Below are 18,329 nucleotides of genomic sequence, written 5' to 3'. Positions count from 1 at the left end.
CTTGTTAATTATGAGACCCTGAAAAGGAAGGAGTGGAGAGTTTTCCTGTTTAGATCACTGTATGGATTAAGTGCAATAATACGTAAAATGTCTAGCCTCTGTGAGAATACTAGACATCAAATTTTACAAACTTCCCCATATATTAAGGGAAATATAACAAAGCCTTGTTTGACTTGAATACACTCCTTTCTTTTTTTAATCCACTCACTTGCATTGAAATACCCCTAAAAATAATGTTTCTCCAAGTGATACATGGCTCCTCTGTATCAGAATAATCTAGAGTAGTTGCTAAAAATATGGATTGCTAAGGCACACTCCACATCCACTGAAACTGAAATAGACTCTCTGGCAGTGAGGTCCAGGAATCTGCATTTTTACCAACCTCTCAGGGTCACATGTACTGTGAAATCTTAGAAGTCTTGAAGCTGTATTCTCAGGCATGTACAGTTGGAATAGCCAGGTGTAGAGTATTACCTACTCACAGGAGGTAACTATTTGGCCCTATTCCCAATTTGAAAGTAGTGAATATTACACACTTATCAGGAAGGTAAGATGCTAGCAATTTGTATTTCCTACATGATGCTATTAAAGCAGGTCAATAAAATTGTATGTGATGCCCTATGGCAGCTGACAGTCAAAATAATAACCTGAAGGATGCACTGCTAAGCTGTTTTTTATAACGTGTTTTCCTGTATGTTTCAATACATGCCTATACAGCTAACTTGTGATCAACCTGAGAACAATTATTAGGATGTGTAATATTTACGTACTGGGGAAAAAAATCTCTGCTCATTACATTTTGAAGAGCTTTCAAAATCTCTTTTGTTTCTCTACACAGAATCAGTTAGCTACGTCTAGCACAGTATTACTATCTGACTATTACAGGAATTGGACAAATGATTATAATACAGTATGAAAATAAAAATTTTGAGGGGGGGAAAAATATTCAGTTCTGTCCTGACTAGAAGAGATAACTAAGCATATTTATAGATACTTCATTTAAGCAAAGAGATATTATGCACCAATTTTGTTTTTCATAAATGTATATACTTACGTAGAGTTTCTACTCTAGGAAATTGATAGAAAACGCAGAAAAATGACCAACTCACCAATTAATCAGTTGAATATATGGAAATGTTATTTTTTGCTTCCCATATAAGGAATTATCACCAAAATATATAATTTCTATGAAACAGTATTACCCGTTTTTATATGGAAACACACAAAGGCCATAAAGTCAAAGATTAATTGTGAAATTGGCTCGGTCAATAAATGTGAAACTAAAAATGTGAAATTTTTAAAATGCTGTCTGAAATATAAAGGTATCCTACCTTAAAATAGATTTTATTTTAGAAACAGCTATCATTTTATAGCACATGTGGTGCTACATCTTTTTAATACCTTTATGGTTTATATTGCTACTAAGAAATTAATAAGATGTCAAATTACAGGCCTTAATCTGCTTGAAAGAGACTGGTAAAGGCATTTCATTTTAGTGAAAAAAAAATTTAAATTTATTCAAAATTTATCAGCTTACACATAGGAAAAAATATGAAGCTATCTTTCATCTTTGATGTCCCAGTCAGTTTTTCATTTTAGAACAGAGAAACTTAAAAGCTTTTTGATCATAGAAATAATAAATGAGTTATGAAGAGAAGCAATATGAAGAAATAAAGAATAAAATTCCAGACATTTCGGTAAAAGGATTAAAAAATGTTGGATACCTCTAGGAGGAAACATTTCTGTTTAGTTATTCTGTTGCATCTTGTTAATAAAAACAATTCAAAGATTATTGATCAGAGAACTTAGGAAAAAAACAGGATTTTAAATAAATTCATAAAATAAAATTCTACTCATTCATGTAATATTGTGACAGATTCCTATGTTTTTAAATCAAAACAAAACAATTGCAATTTAACTTAATAAATAGATCAAGAATGCGTGAAGTGATGTAAGGATAGCTTGAGGTCCTGGATTATGCAGTGAATGGCTTCTTTTACTGATAATATTTGTGAAAATGATTGACATTTGAAAGGAAGCTAACTGGGAGACAGAGCAGTATATTAGAGATAATATTTAAATGATAAAAAGTATTAATCAGTGTCCTGAGTACAGCCAGAAAATATTTAAATTATGCCTGTATTATTTTTAAATCACAGATGCCATAAATCTTATTTTAGAAGGGTTCAAAAGCATTATATTTATCCCCTGCTACTCAAGGAAGTATTTTTGGGGAAACTCAATGAAAAAATTGTAAGACAAAGCTGTATAGCAAGCCTAAGACAGTGTTATCACGTGGCAATGAGGGAACACAATGACATGCAGTTTACATATTCAGGGAAAAGGATATTTTTGTCTCCCATAATTACATGTGAAACTTATGAATAGACACACATTTAAGAATGTTACAGAAACAGGATTTGCCATACCTATTGTTTCTGTTATGCCTGAATGGGTCAAACTCAGTAAACTGATAGATTGATATAATCTCATGTACATATAACTAAAAGAATGATATAACTGAAACTATCCCGCACTTCTCTGTCTCCCTCCTGTATCATAACCATTCTGTAATTAATAATCAACATTTATATATTAATTCACTTAACAAGCTTAATTTAACTACTGAATGCATCAAGTGCATCCTTAACAAAGTTTTATGATAGGTTTGAGAAAAATTAGTACACCGAGGTAAATATGCATTTTGAAAACCATATTTTTTTATGCTTAAAATATGTATACTTCAAATAGCCAAAAATGAGATTTGAGTGATACAGCAAATTGAATGGTGGCTCCTGAAAATTTATATCCATATACAAATCTATGGAATCTGTGAATGTTACCTTACTTGGAAAAGAAAAAAAAGTCTTGCCAAATGCTATTAAATTAAGGAAATGGGATCCCCCTGGATTGCCTAGGTGGTCCCTAAATCCAATGGCGAGTGTTCTTACAAGAGACAGAAGAGAATAAGACACACAGAAAAAAGGCCAGTTAAGAAGGGAACAGAGATTGGAGTCATGAAGTCACAAGCCAAGGAATGCCTGGGGCCACCAGAAGCTGGGAGAGGCAAGGACAGATTCTTTACTAGAAACTCTAGGAGGGAGCATGGCCCTATGACACCATGATTTCATACTTCTGTCCTCCAGAACTGTGAGGCAGTGAATTTCTGTTGTTTTAAGTTAATAAGTTTGTGGAGATTTGTCATAGCAACCCTGGAAAAAAAAATACTCATGGAAATGAGGGTAATAGACAGTGTGAAAGGTGTATTAATTAAAAAAAATCAAGTGGTAATTTAAACCCGTAGGATAATAGAAAGGAAATCAAAAGCCATTATGCATCAAATGTCTTCCATGTTAAAACTTCCAGATATACTAGGATAGTTCTTGTTCCAATTACAAAGAATTACCGATTATGCCTTCGTTTCATGATTTCTTCTCCTAAAATACTGCAATCCATAATCACCTAAGCTCTTTGAGCTCCCTGCACTCCAGGCGTCCACACACTCTATGATTTTCCTTGTGAAATTATTTTTAAGTACTCATCATAATATAGAGATGTTACAAATTGTAAGGTAATCATAAGTGATTAATATTATCTTCATGAAATGTTAATAAACTATAAATATCAAGCTGTTTTACCTTTGGACCTTGTCTTCCTGGATATCCTGGTAATCCTGGAACTCCAAGTTTTCCCTACAGTTAAAATATATAATAATCAAAGTAATATTTTAAGTTGAATTAAGTTTATATAATGATTTCAATATTTTTAAAAATATTAGAATCACATATTGTACACTCAAAAGGAAGATCTGCAGATTTTTGTCATTATTTACCTTCATTATGTTTCTTCATGTGAATAAGAAAATTGTTGCTTTGAACATATTTCTAATGTTATGATGTTGCCTAACTTAACCTTTATTATATAAGTGATAGTGCCTTCTTTAGGTACATGAACCCTGAGGTTTTAAAGAGAACTCTACAATTCTTTGTGAATTCTAAAGCCTGGTTAAAAATACTTCTAAGGTTTTTCAACATTAAATACTGTTTTAAATTAGTTGATGTAACTGGCACAATATTTAGATTTTATCACTCCAACTAGAGTAAATCTTTTTGATAAAGTTATTTCGTTTACCCCAGTCTAAATATAAAACAAGGGATCATGAGTTACTTAACTTTTCTCAATGAGTAAGTAAACCTAGATATGCCAAGAAATTCAGAATTAAACTTTAAGACAAATTTCTTCTTTCACTCTAACATGTTGAAATATCTGGACTAATAAATGTAATATGTGTTGACAGCTTTAGCTAATAATGATGGTTTTTGTGGAGTGTTTATTCCTCCAAGCAGGTAACTGAATATACTATTTTGTTCCAGTGCAATAAGGTTACCTTTCAATCTGAAAGTGCTAAAACAAAATTTAAGTTATAATGAAGTCCAACAATGTGTAACAAATACAAGATGGTTTCAAATATTACCCTAAACAATTTACTTCCCTATGATTTCTATCTGAACAAAACATTAATTTAAAAAAACACAGGTAAAAAGATAAAAAAAGAATTGAATAAAATATGTATGTGGAATTTTACTGTGCATCCATTTCCCTAATAAGATACTTACAAAAGCACACTTCATTTATAAAATATTATTTACTAATGTCTTAAACATTAGAAAGCATAATGTATCATTATTTTCAATGTACATTGAACAACTAAAAATGGAAAATAAACACAAGTTCAAATTTGTATGTGCATTGATAAAAGATGAACAGAAGCTTATAAATAAAAATAAGTATTTTACTGGATGAAATAAGGCAAAAAATTAAGAACATGGTTTATGACCTTGTTAGTACAGATTGAACTAAAGAGTTGTCCAGGTCATGATCAGCATTGCATAGATAAGTAGTCTTCAGATGGAAAATATCAAACAAACCCTAAGAAGCATACTTATAATGATGTCCCCTTGGATACATTAAGTTTTCACAGCTTGTTTTATACCATCAATTTCAGGATAAGTAAAATTATCTAATTCTGATCACAAGTATTTGTTTTCTTTGGTAATTACCACATTAGAATGTACGTATATACTCTAATTCATTTTAGAGTCATTTTAAAATAAATTCTGGCGGTAAGTTTGTATTTTCAATAGGATGATAGGCAACTTCAATAAACTAACATATACTAATGAAATGTTAAAGAAGAAAAGAACTGTGGGGTAGTTTAAGCTCCTGATTTATCACAATAGCTTGTGTGACTGTTTACACATGATAGAGCCTAAGAAGACAGGAAGGTCCCAGGATACCCTCTTAACCACTGGCATTGAGCATTTTAAAGGAAAGGGTTTAAACGCCCCATAAGGCCTTGTTTTCCCCTGATCTTTTTCTTTTGCTGCCAAATCACTATAACATTGTTCATTAATTTACAATTAGCAATGTTTTTTCAAAGTGTGAAACTGTAGAAGTTTCAAAGTATGAAACCCAATAAGAACTGTCACATTAGATGATTCATAAGGACATGAGGAATTTTCTTTTTGACTATTCACACTCTCTATCTAATACCTATATCATATATTTTCTTTCTGAGATAGAATGGTGGGGGCTTCTATTTGTAATTTTCTTAAATAGCATTATTGCGGCACTATTCACAATAGCAAAGACTTGGAACCAACCCAAATGTCCATCAATGATAGACTGGATTAAGAAAATGTAGCACATATATGCCATGGAATACTATGCAGCCATAAAAAATGATGAGTTCATGTCCTTTGTAGGGACATGGATGAAGCTGGAAACCATCATTCTCAGCAAACTATCGCAAGGACAAAAAACCAAACACTGCATGTTCTCACTCACAGGTGGGAATTGAACAATGAGAACACATGGACACAGGAAGGGGAACGTCACACACCAGGGCCTGTTGTGGGGTGGGGGGATGGGGGAGGGATAGCATTAGGAGATATACCTAATGTAAATGAAGAGTTAATGGGTGCAGCACACCAACATGGCACATGTATACATATGTAACTAACCTGCACGTTGTGCATTGAAGTATAGTAAAAAATAAAATAAAATAAATTATGGAATGTTTGTTGTAGAAAATATAGACATATACATATAGAAAAGGAAACATTTGAATTATACCAGCAAGAGATTACTGATGTTTTGCTTTAGTGTATATAATGTAATAACACTTGTCATAGACAGTTCTTGCTTGTCATCATAGACAAATGTTATTACATTATAACATGAAGTCACATTTCAATGTTGCCTAATATTATATTGAAATATAAATGTAATGGTTGCAAATCTTTTTGACATAACACATAATGCCCCGTGTCTCTCAAACAATGAATATGATAATTATCTGGGGATGTTTTAAAACATATTGATATTGTGTCAAGCCCAGATTAAAATTAAAATCTCTTGAAGTTGGGCCTGAATACCAGTATTTTTTAATAGACTTATTATGTGAAATGCATGTTTAAGTGGAAAAAATAAAAGATGATTCTACTTGGTCTAAAACCTTAAGTAGACCCTCGTTCATTGATTCTTTCATCCTTTAATCACACATCCTTTAATTCTCAACATCTAATGTGGAAGAACTCTAAGAGTAGCTGATTCCACATGGCCGAGGAGGGCATAGAAGACTAGAAAATAAGGAGAAGTGACAAAAGAAGTGTTCATCTCATAATGATACCTCTTAGGAGTATTTAATAGGAATTTAACAGAATTCCCTATTTAATATAGACATATACATGTAGGATATATATATATATATATATATGTATATATATGAAAGAAAAGGAATCATTTTAATTCTATCCATAAGAGATTATATTTTGCTTTAGTGTATATAATGTGATAACACTTGTCATAGACATTTCTTGCTTTTTTTTTAAAATTTAACTTCATAGTACATTATAGAAAATTTAAGGTATCACTAAATACTTTCTGGAGGCAAATTTTAATGTTGCCTAATATTACACTGAAACATAAATGTAATGGTTGCAAATTTAAAATGATAATGAAACATTTTATCTTTAATGTAGTAAGAACTCAATTTCTGACACCAGTTATTGAAAGAAATTTAAATGATAATGAAACATCAGCTGCAAGAGTACCAGTGAATTTAAAGTCATTTACCAACCTTTTCTCCTGCTTGACCTGAAGGACCTGGGTCTCCAGTTGGGCCTGCTCGACCTTTGGGTCCTTCAGGGCCATCTTCCCCTCTTGGGCCAATTTGACCAACTTCTCCCTGAGGCACAGAATAACAACATTCTTATGAGTGAAACGTCCTTTACAAAAATTGTAACAGGGAAAAAATTATGACAGTGAAAGAGATCTGATATAATAAACTCCATCTTGCCTTTTACCTTCAAACTGCCCTTGATTGTTCCTGGGCATGGAGAAAGCTAACATTGGGAGAAATGTACTTTATAGTTTAAATGATGATAGTCCTTCCCCAAACAAATCTGCCTTTATAAAAACTAATACAAAGCCACAAGGTTAGAATTATGAGAGGGGTGTGAATTCCACTAAAATGTAGTCATAGTAAAAAATTACCAGCCGTTGTTCCGAAAGTTACAATGTTTATAACTTCCCCAATTGCTCCTGTAAATAACATCACTACGTAGAACATAAGATTGGCCTTTTGAGATGTCTTTTCACACTTTTGCATTTCTGACAACCAGCTGACTCCACTCAGACCCATGATTCGTGATTTAACTGGCCTCATGGTCCCCAGCCAGAAGCTGAATCAGCACACAAGGACCATTTTCCATACCCCTATGATTGCATCCTCAACCAAGCAGCAGTTCTCATTTCCTAGCCTCCTGCTCACCAAACTATCTTTAAAAAACCCTATCCTCCAAATTTTTTTGGAGGCTAATTTGAGTAATAATAAAACTCTAGTCTCCTATTCAGCTAACTGTATGCATAGAGAAAGAGTTTGCAATTCCCCTGCCTGGATAAATAGGCCCTGTCTGGGCAGCAGGCAAGATAAACCCATCAGGCAGTTACAAAAATATATTTGGAGATTGAAAGGCATAAATTACAGTCTATTGAAAGTCAGAGTTTTCAACTTTGGTGTGTTTACTCATGTTTTTGTTCATGAAAAAGAGGCTTGAAAGTGTTTGACTTAATCAATCTTTTCATATTTAATAAACAACTGAATACAGTCTGATATTTGAAAATCTACAAAAGCTGAATCATATCATATATGACATTAAATTGCTTTTAATGCATCTGTGTTATAGAGAGAGGGAAAAATAATAATAAAGATTGGTCAGCAGCTTTGGAAATTACTGTTTGGAACACAAGAAAAATATCTCTCTTTTGTACTTGGCTTTTATCTTTAACGTTTAAGAACTTGTATATGGATGTTATTGCCCCCAATCCTGCATGCAGACTTCATTTGAATTTTAGGAAAAGAAATATTTTCTATAGAATGCTTCTTTATTCAGATGTATTAGGTACTAGCATATTACTTAAAAATAAATCTTCCCAATAAAGCATTTAATTTGCTTTAGATAACTAATATTTCTGTTTGTTTTCTATAATGTATTACTAGAAAAAACTACTATTTTTACATTCAAAAATTGAACACCACCATATAATGAAAATTTATGAAAGTTACAGACGTATACTTTCCAGGCAGCATAGCTCATTATATATGAACAAAATTTAGAGCAAACTTTTCAAATTACTTCTAGTAATTTGATCATAACTTTCTAATGTCCTGTGTATAAATACTAACACGTGTGTGTGCATGTGTGTGTGTGCGTGTGTGCACGTGCATGCTCATGTTTATTATGGAACCTATGGAAATATAACATCTAAAAGACAATTGATACTACACTATCTCCACAAAAATTAAAATCCCTAAATCTTAGTATAAAAACTTAAATGAGTAAAGAGTTAGGTAGTACAAACATTTTATTTATCATATGCTTACTATATTTAAAGATAAGCAAAGGAAAAAATATATATATATTAAATTTTGTGTACTGGTGTACATTTTCTCTGTACTTACTCTGTCACCTTTTAGACCCATGTCACCTTTGAATCCTGGAAAACCATCTTCACCCTAAAACATTACAAAAGGAATTAAATAGGAGTTTAATCAGTCCTTTGGAGTAACCTAAAATATTGCTATAAAAATTTATGTGCTGATAACGAGGGAAAATTATTTTTGAGAAATGTGCATGGTAGTTGTGAAACTTCCTCCTCCCTTTTCCAACTCCAGCCACAGATTCTGATCCCCAATATCATCTCATATTTTCACTTTTATTGGCTATAAATTACCCTAGGACATTTTTCACAAATATGTTCATTAAATCTTATTTTATGAGGGAAATAACCATTCTCCCATAACAACATGTATTCTATACTGGTTAAACAAATAAAAAGTAAATATTTAGCCAGGTGTGGTGGTTCACACCTGTAATCCCCACACTTTGGTAGGCGGAGGCGGGCAGATTATTCGAGCCCAGGAGTTTGAGGCCAACCTGGGCCACATGGCAAAACCCATCTCTACAAAAAATACAAAAATTAGCCAGGTGTGTGGGTGCATGACTGTAATCTCAGCCACTAAAAAAGCTGAGGTGGGAGGATCGCTTAAGCCCAGGAGGTCAAGGCTGCAGTGAGCCGTGATTGTGCTACTGTACTCAAGCCTGGTGACAGAGCAAGAACTTCTCCCCCCAACAACAACAACAAGAACAACAACAAAAGGAAACACTTAATTATCATTTTAACTTTGTATTACAAGAGCTCTGGAGTAGCAAACAGAATGAATAAAATGATTTTCCCTTAATTTACTAATTTATGCCCATAAATTTTATATATATATTTTTTAAATCATGTCCATTAGATAAATGCCTTCTAGCTCAATGGGTTCTGTATCTTACAATCTTCTTTCAGGTAAAATTAATTATATAAAATAGGAATTAATAATATCCTTTACAGGTAGAATTGCTAATTGTAGCACTATACACACAGAGCAACAATGGTGAAAACGAAGTCATTTAATGAAGAGAGGAACGATTTGGGCTATGGAAATATTTTCTATCATTCTTATTGAAACCTAGATTTTTAAGTAAGTTGCATAAACAACCTTACTATCTCTTAAGTTCAAGAAAAAAAATTAAATTACTAAGAAATAGTCATTCATGTATTCAATAAAATTAATTGAGCAATTACTCATTCAAAGTGCTGTGGAGTATTTTGAGGTTTTTGTTTTACCAGTAAAATCTAAAAGTGGGCCAGGCACAGTGGCTCATGCCTGTAATCCCAGCAGTTTGGGAGGCGGAGACAGGTGGATCATCTGAGGTAAGGAGTTCGAGACCAGCCTGGCCAACATGGTGAAACCCTGTCTCTACTAAAAATAGAAAAAATAGTCAGGCATGGTTGTGGGTGCCTATTATCCCAGCTACTCGGGAGGCTGAGGCAGGAGAATTGCTTGAACCTAGGAGGTAGAGGTTGCAGCGAACCAAGATCACTCCGCTGCACTCCAGGCGTGGCAACAGAGGGAGACTCCATCTCAAAAACAAAACAAAACAAAACAAACAAACAACTGAAAGTGGGACATTTGCAGTTATTTTGGTACAGATGAAGTAGAAAGGGTGTCTGGAGAAGAATGCCAAAATAATGATAATGATGATGATGTATGGTGCTTGTGGAGGGGGTGGTGAGGCAGGAGGTTAATAGGGAGGGTTTGATGGAGGGGTTTTTATTTCAGTTGGTAGAAATGAATTTGATTTGATAATTTCAGAAAAGAACATTTTGGGCTGTGTATGAAAACAAAGCTAGGAAGGATAGGCACAAATGCTTCCACATCTCGCTGCCAAAATGATCTCTTTAAAATACAAAACTGGTCACATCAATTTTTACTTTAAAATATCCTAATGTTATCAAATTGCTAATAATATAAGGCACTTCCCTTCACCACGTGATCTAGCCCTTCTTCACTTCTTCAGTCTTTTGTCTTGAACTCCTCCTAAAATTAACCTCTCCATCTTGCGGCCTTCACTGAATAATTATTATTGCAACAATATGCCGTCCTGCATTTTCTAGATCATAGGTTGTTTTCCTTCCGCTAAATGGCCGAACACAAGAATCCTGCCTAATTAACCTGTGAGTCTCCAGTGTCAAACATGTTTTGGACCTTCAGTAACCACAGTGTTCAATAAACATTTACTAAATGCCTCAGTGTGAGTTTAGCAAGGTATATTAAAGTCCAGAAAATACCAAATACTGGGTACTTGTGAATATGAGACCTAACCCTGGAAAGAGATTCAAACTGTTATCTTGCATACTCAAAGAACTCTAGCATGCCAGGGATTTTTTTTTTTTTCAAGAGAAAGTCATGCCATTTTCACCATCCTGCCCAGGATGCTCTCTGTACTGAATGTGACTGGGCAATGGCAGAGGCTTAAGAGCTGAAAATGACCACTGAACTTGCTATTGACAACTGTCTTCATTACTCCTCCCTAGAGAAAAACATAATTACACAGCTGCCATGCTTAGTTTAAAGAACACTGTACTCTATGTCTAAAAATCACTTATAGACTCTGACTATAGACAGAGTTTTATTTTTAAATTATTTTTAAAGTGAGAATTCAGTCTACAGGGAGGCTATTTTTCTCATGTTTTAGTTTTCAGCATATTCACATTTAAAAAACAATTAGATGATTTAATTAGGTATTTCCTTATAACAAATGTCATTTTTTAGCAAGTGACATATCAAGTTATTAAGATTTCTAGTATTAAAATTATCAGATGAAGAAAAAAAGAAGAAAACATAGTTTTAGAAGATGTATAAAAGTGGAATTCATCTATGCCACCTAATTTATTGAGCTGTGTTTCTCCAGACTTAAGAGACAAATCTAAGGCTAAAAAAGAGAGAATTTTAATCATAATTAGAGTACTAACTTGCTATATCACCTTTGGTTAACAATTAACATCATTATATATAAAATATTTTCCATTTTCTTCTATCTCTTATGAGATAAATGATTAATTATCTTGCATACTCAGAAAAATGAAATAAATAAGGTATATTAAAAACTCATCAGGGCTTAATCTTTCACAGAGTTTGAAAATATGGAGAATTCTTACCATTAAAAATTCTACAAACATTTATACAAAGTTTCTCTAAATCTATAATTTAGAAAACTAAATTGTAATCTATAATAAAACATAATTTACTACTTGATTGGTATATTAGATAGAATAAAAGGCATAGCTGAAAAATATCTTTAAATTTTTTTAGGGAATTTTCTTTATTTTACAGACTTCAAATGAGGCTCAGAAAAAGTAACTAGAAAAACTAAAATAATAACCCAAAAGTTTTGGTTCCCAATTTAAAATTTTACTTATTTTCCTCTATATATACTTGCATCTTCTGAGACCATACACCCTAAAAACAATGAGCAATTGTTAATAAGCTTTCCTATATACAAAAAAAATGTATCTTATTTTTTTTTCCTGTATGGCTTTGTCCTCATATATATCTAGTCATTTATAATTTTATTTGCCTCTGTCACTTTACAACTCTCCTAGCAAGTTTCAGCAGTTAACAACATCCCCACCCCAGTCAGGCAATTTTCTTTTAAACACTGCCTAGCCCCTCTAAAAATCCTTGATGGATACTAATTCCAGAGAAAAACATTTGCATTGTTACTTACATTTCTTAACAAGAAAAATTCTAAACAGAGACGTTATTTTTCATATAGGCAACCTACAAATTACATGTTAAACCCTACCTGACTCACCACTGTGCTCTTTTGTCAACTCAGTGAGACACTATACAGTCTTCTCTTGGTATCTAGGGGTGATTGGTTCCAGGACCCTAACCCAACTTCCTATATCGAAATCTGTGGATGCTCCAGTTCTTGATATAAAAGGCTATAGTATTTATTTATAGCCTATCCACATCCTCCTCCTTTATACTTTAAATCACCTCTAGAATACTGATAATACCTAACAAAATCTAAATGCTATACAAATAGTTGTTATTTTTTTATTTGTATTATTGTATATTGTTGTACTATAATTTTTTTGACAGGGTCTCAGTCTGTCACCCTGGCTGGAGTACAGTAGCTTAATCATGGCTTATTGCAGCCTTGACCTCCTGAGCTCAAGCAACTCTCCCTCCTTAGCCTCCCAAGTAGCTGGGACCACAGGTGCGCATCACAGTACCTGGCTAATTTTAAAAGTATTTTGTAGAGATGAGGTCTCACTACTTTGCCCAGGCTGGTCTTGAACTACTGGGCTCAAACAATTCTACTGCCTTAGCCACCCAAAGTGTTGGGATTATAGGCATGTGCCACTGTGCCCAGTCATATTATAATTTTTTAATTTAATTTTTTGTTTTTCTAGTATCTTTGATCTATGGTTTATTGAATCCATGGATGCAGAACCCATAGGGAGAGCCAACTGGTACTCCAAAGTTCATCTAGGTGATCAGGATGAACTGAGATTACTGTTAAGTAGGTGAGCTAATGCGAAATGCATGGCCTTTTTCATGCAATAAATCTGACAACATAGTTGTTTACTTTTAGTATATAACAGTAGCTTTTTTCAGATAAAGTATAATGGATATAATAAATCCATCCCTTTTTGTTATCCATTCCCTATTGGTATCAAATCCACACATAAGTCTTTTGATAATATTGTAACTATAAAAATAAATGACTGTCCTTGAAAAAATATTAGCATGTGATATAATTTGGATATTTACCCACCCAAATCTCATGTTGAAACGTAATCCCCAATGTTGAAAGTGGAACCTGGTGGGGGGTGATATGATCATGGGGGTGGATTTCTCATGAATGGTTTAGCACCATCTCCTTGATGCTGTCCTCCTGATAGTGAGTGCGTTCTCAGGAGATTTGATTGTTTAAAAGCATGTGGCACCTTCTTCACCCCCTCCTGCTCCTGCTCCCAGCACATAGGATGCCCATGCCCTCTTTGCCTTCCACTGGAAGCTTCCTGAGGCCTTCCAAGAAGCAGATGCCACTATGCTTCCTGTACAGCCTGCACAACCATAAGCCAATTAAATTTATTTTTTATAAATTACCCAGTCTCAGGTATTTCTTATAGCAGTGCAAGGACAGTCTAATAGAGCATGTTCTTATGAGTATGATATTAACAATAGTTAATATCCATGTATATCTTACCAAACCTACCAATATTTATGCTATGCAACTATGTGTTGTTTTAACTTTGTATGAAATTTTGTAGTAAGAATTAATTCAATACTGATTCTGAGTGTATTAGTCCGCTTTTACATTGCTATAAAGATACTACCTGAGACTGCGTAATTTATAAGGGAAAGAGGTTTAATTGACTCACAGTTCTGCATGGCTGGGGAATCCTCAAGAAACTTACAATCATGGTAGAAGGCAAAGGAGAAACAAGTACCTTCTTTACAAGGTGGAGGAGAAAAAGAAAGAGAGAAAGGGGAAGTACCAGGCACTTATCAAACAACCAGATCTTGTTAAGAACACACTCACTATCAGGAGAACATCATGAGGGAAACCGCCCCCACGATCTCATCACCTCCTACCATGTGCCTCCCTGGACAGGTGGGAATTACAATTTGGATTAGAATTCAAGATGAGATTTGGGTGGGCATACAGCTAAACTCTATCACTGAGTAATGTCATTCCCTTTGCATTTCATCATAATCTTTGAAGGATTTGGGGCTCTGCAGGCCTGCTAAATGTATCCTTGAAAAAAATCTGAATGTCATGTTCTTCAGCAAAAGCCAATTACCTATAAATGCCCTATAAAAGATGCCATACGCATTCATAGTTTTAGGTACATTTTTTCATTCACTTCTGTCTGGTTGTAATTTTTATCTCTCTCATTAACACTATTGATTTGTGTGTAATACTATATAGAAAGACTTCCTCTTTCCCCAATTGATTTAGTGTACTTCTAACTTTCCTGTTTTGTGCTGAATTTGTTTAAACATTTTGGGGATTTCAGTAGGGAAAAAAGGAATAAATATTCATATGTTATGCATCTAACTAGATAACATGTAAATCCTGCAGCAAATCCATTCGTAAGGCCAACCCTATGATTAACAAAACTTAAGCACATGTAAAAAAAAAAAAAAAGAAAAAGGATGCAGAATTAATTCTCTTAGGTAACATAATTTAGTTTCTGTTCTGGTATTTAACCCTTATCACAAGATATAAGACATTGTTTTTAAGTTGTGAGGATAAAGAATACAAAATTATACTAGCATTGTGTAGTATGTAGTAATCACTCATATATTCAAGAAATAAAATGTCTGTTGAATAAATTTAAATGTTAACATAATACACAGAAATTAATACCACCTAAACAATTAAATTTTACCTTTTCACCTTTAGATCCCTTGAGACCTCTGACACCATCTGCTCCCTGTGGAATAAATTAGAAGTATTAAGTGAATATAATATTTCACATTGAAAGTAAATAATGTGAAAACGATTTAACGTTACCTTTACTCCCCGGGGGCCCGGGTAGCCAATAGGACCTTGTGGACCAGGAGGACCCTGAAATAGATGAATTACCACTTATACGTGTAAAAAATTGAAAGTGCTACTCATTTACATACTATAATTTTACCAACTAATCTACAAGGATATGGTTTTTTTCTACTGCTAATATTTGATAAAGACTTTTTGGTAGTTTACTCTTTATTTCTAGAAACAGATATGATGAGAAAAACATGTAACTAGCACTACTCACTCTAAATTTATTATGTCATATATTCATACTAAAAATACAATATTGAAATGGACTAATAAGGCAAATCTTACAAGCATGTAAAATAATGTAAACAATTCAAAAATTAATAACTAGATTTTTAACCTAAAATATGCTATACTAATGTCTATAAAAGACAGTTATTGAAAAACTAACAAGATTGATAATTTCAAATAGAAAATTATAAATTAGTAGCATTCACTTCATCAAGAATATAATCAAAATTATATATCTTCCAAAAGCTGTTTTTTTCTCTAGTCTACCTAGATAAAATGTTCTATCAATCACAATTTATAATTTCCTCAGTAATGCTGAAATTTTAATGCTGTTTTAAAATAATTAAAAACAACTGTAAACAAAATGATCCTAGCCCTGCTACTGTAATCTAAAGTACTAACATTGAATATGCACATATTACATTTCACTTTGATATTTTAATAGCCATTGGTCTTAATTTAACATTTAATTAGATAATGGTTACCAGAAAGTAATAAGTAATAATAAAATTGGGGTTACATAAGCAGTTCAGTAATATTGAGTAATTCTTGCCCAATTTCATTGTTTATATTATTACCATTTACTCCATATATAATACACATGAAAAATATGCACGTATTCCTAGCCATGGGAATATTTTTTAAAAAGAGAGAACATAGTCTAATTTCTAAAATTACTGATATAAAATTAAAAGTAGTCTAAGATATCTTTTTTATACCCAAAATAACTATATGAACGTGATTTATATATATGAGATGACCAAATTAAGGCATTTTCTCTTGGAAATTTATTAATAGGACATTTAAATGGATACTTTGGAACCTACCAGAGCCCCCTTTTCTCCAGACTGGCCTTCTTTCCCAGGATGACCCTATATTTAGCAAAAACATACACTGATAAGATGTAATATAAACATAGTTGATAATACTATGAAAGTATTTCTTTTGTTATTAAATCTACTAAGATCTTACTCTTTAAGTTTCAAAAACATTGAACACTTTTGCATCAGTGTGTATGGCTTTAAATAAATTGGAAACTATGGCATTTGGAAGTAAACATGACAAGCTTATATTTGATGGATGTAAGTTTCTTCAAATACATAATGCATTTGAGAGAGCTTAGAAAAAGCACATAAAATAATACATATCATTCATTAACAATTCAACCCCAGCCTCAATTAAAGCCTTACATAAAGGTATTTAAATCTGCCTTATATTTAGCAAATTAATCAAATGATCATACATGCACCTTCAAAGGGGCACTAAGACATGTGGATGAGACATCTGAAAATACAGCGAGATCATAAATGCTAACAGTGTTAATAATCAACTTATTGAGATTCAGTAAATAAAAATGTATAGCCACATCACAATTATACTCAATAACAAGGAAAGGTACGATGAGAAATCTTATATCCTAGTACTACAAAATCTGCATATGTAGTTTAAAGAGGAAAAGAATCTGTAAATAACAAATGTTTTAATATAATAACTGTAGAGATTACATAATTTCATTGTTTATTACTATTTAAAGGGAAATAATAAATATTACTATATTTCTAGAAAAGAAAGAAATCTGTGAAGGCTGAGATATTTTCATGAAAGATGTCTGAGAAAACTTATGAATGGTGAGGAACTTCACCTGGACTCATAGAAACAGATACTTTGAAAAGGAGGAGAAGATGGAAGGGCTTTCTAGGAGAGGAAACAGCTTGGGAAAGGTAAGGTGATAGAAAATTTAGATCATGCAAGAAAATGTGAGTGGACCTGCTTACCTGGAGCTAATGGTTAAGGAGGAAATGAAAAAAAGTATGAGATTCTGGGGAGGTTCTGGCTTAGAGTGCCAAATGAGTTTCTACAAAAGCCACCGTGAGCTCATTAAAGATTTTGCAATATGGAAGTGATATGATAAAAGGTATTTTAGAGAGATCAATGTTTAATTACTGGCTCAATTTATTTTTATTACTAACCTCATATAATCATTTCTAAAACACATGTAAAATCTATTTTTAAAGATAATGTAAAGAAATTTTAATGACCAGGTAGCTGTTACTTACAGGAGGCCCATCAGCACCAGGAAGTCCAGCAAGTCCTGGTTTTCCTTGTGGTCCCTTATAGAGAAAAAAATTTATTAAAAAGATAAAAATAATTTTAAAAAGCTTTAACTTGTACATATACTATGAATGAAATTCTTATCCTGAGTCACTGGCTTCAATTCATAAGTAATAACCATTTAAATAACTTTTAAATATATTATTTGGAGGAAATGCCATGTAAAGATAAATTAAAACTAAATTTAACATGTCAAAGGTATGCTAGGTTTTAGCCTGCTTATAATCTTAGATAGGTCTTTTTTTAAATTAGCAAATTAGTTTTTGAATACCACAATAAACTGAAGCTTAGAGAACAAAAAGGAAAGCAATATAGGCCAGAAATATATTGATTCATATCATTAAAGAGGTAAAGATTGTATTATTTCCCTCAATAATATTAGTAAGTACTAATTCAAAAAATTACATAGTAACATTGATGAAACACCATTAATTATTAAAATATTTTGTGCAATGTTATGGTATGATA

General features: G+C 32.7%; 1 protein-coding gene across 3 annotated transcripts in view; it reads right to left on the bottom strand.

The window, feature by feature from the left end:
* Positions 1-18,329, bottom strand: part of COL11A1 (collagen type XI alpha 1 chain) — a 233,700-nt gene that overhangs the window by 105,460 nt on the left and 109,911 nt on the right. For all 3 annotated transcript variants that reach the window (XR_008626073.2, XM_034932204.3, XM_003808494.7), the window contains exons 25-31: positions 17,807-17,860; positions 16,577-16,621; positions 15,486-15,539; positions 15,361-15,405; positions 9,026-9,079; positions 7,142-7,249; positions 3,639-3,692 (exon numbers count right to left, since the gene is read on the bottom strand). Coding sequence is in view for 2 of the 3 variants with exons in the window: in XM_034932204.3 (XP_034788095.3) it covers positions 3,639-3,692; positions 7,142-7,249; positions 9,026-9,079; positions 15,361-15,405; positions 15,486-15,539; positions 16,577-16,621; positions 17,807-17,860 (414 nt within the window). In the remaining variant the exon portion in view is untranslated. The remainder of the gene's footprint in view (positions 1-3,638; positions 3,693-7,141; positions 7,250-9,025; positions 9,080-15,360; positions 15,406-15,485; positions 15,540-16,576; positions 16,622-17,806; positions 17,861-18,329) is intronic.

The sequence above is a fragment of the Pan paniscus genome, chromosome 1 (genome assembly GCF_029289425.2).
Source record: "Pan paniscus chromosome 1, NHGRI_mPanPan1-v2.0_pri, whole genome shotgun sequence".
Taxonomy (NCBI): domain Eukaryota; kingdom Metazoa; phylum Chordata; class Mammalia; order Primates; family Hominidae; genus Pan; species Pan paniscus.
This window is presented reverse-complemented; position numbering and strand designations above follow the sequence as displayed.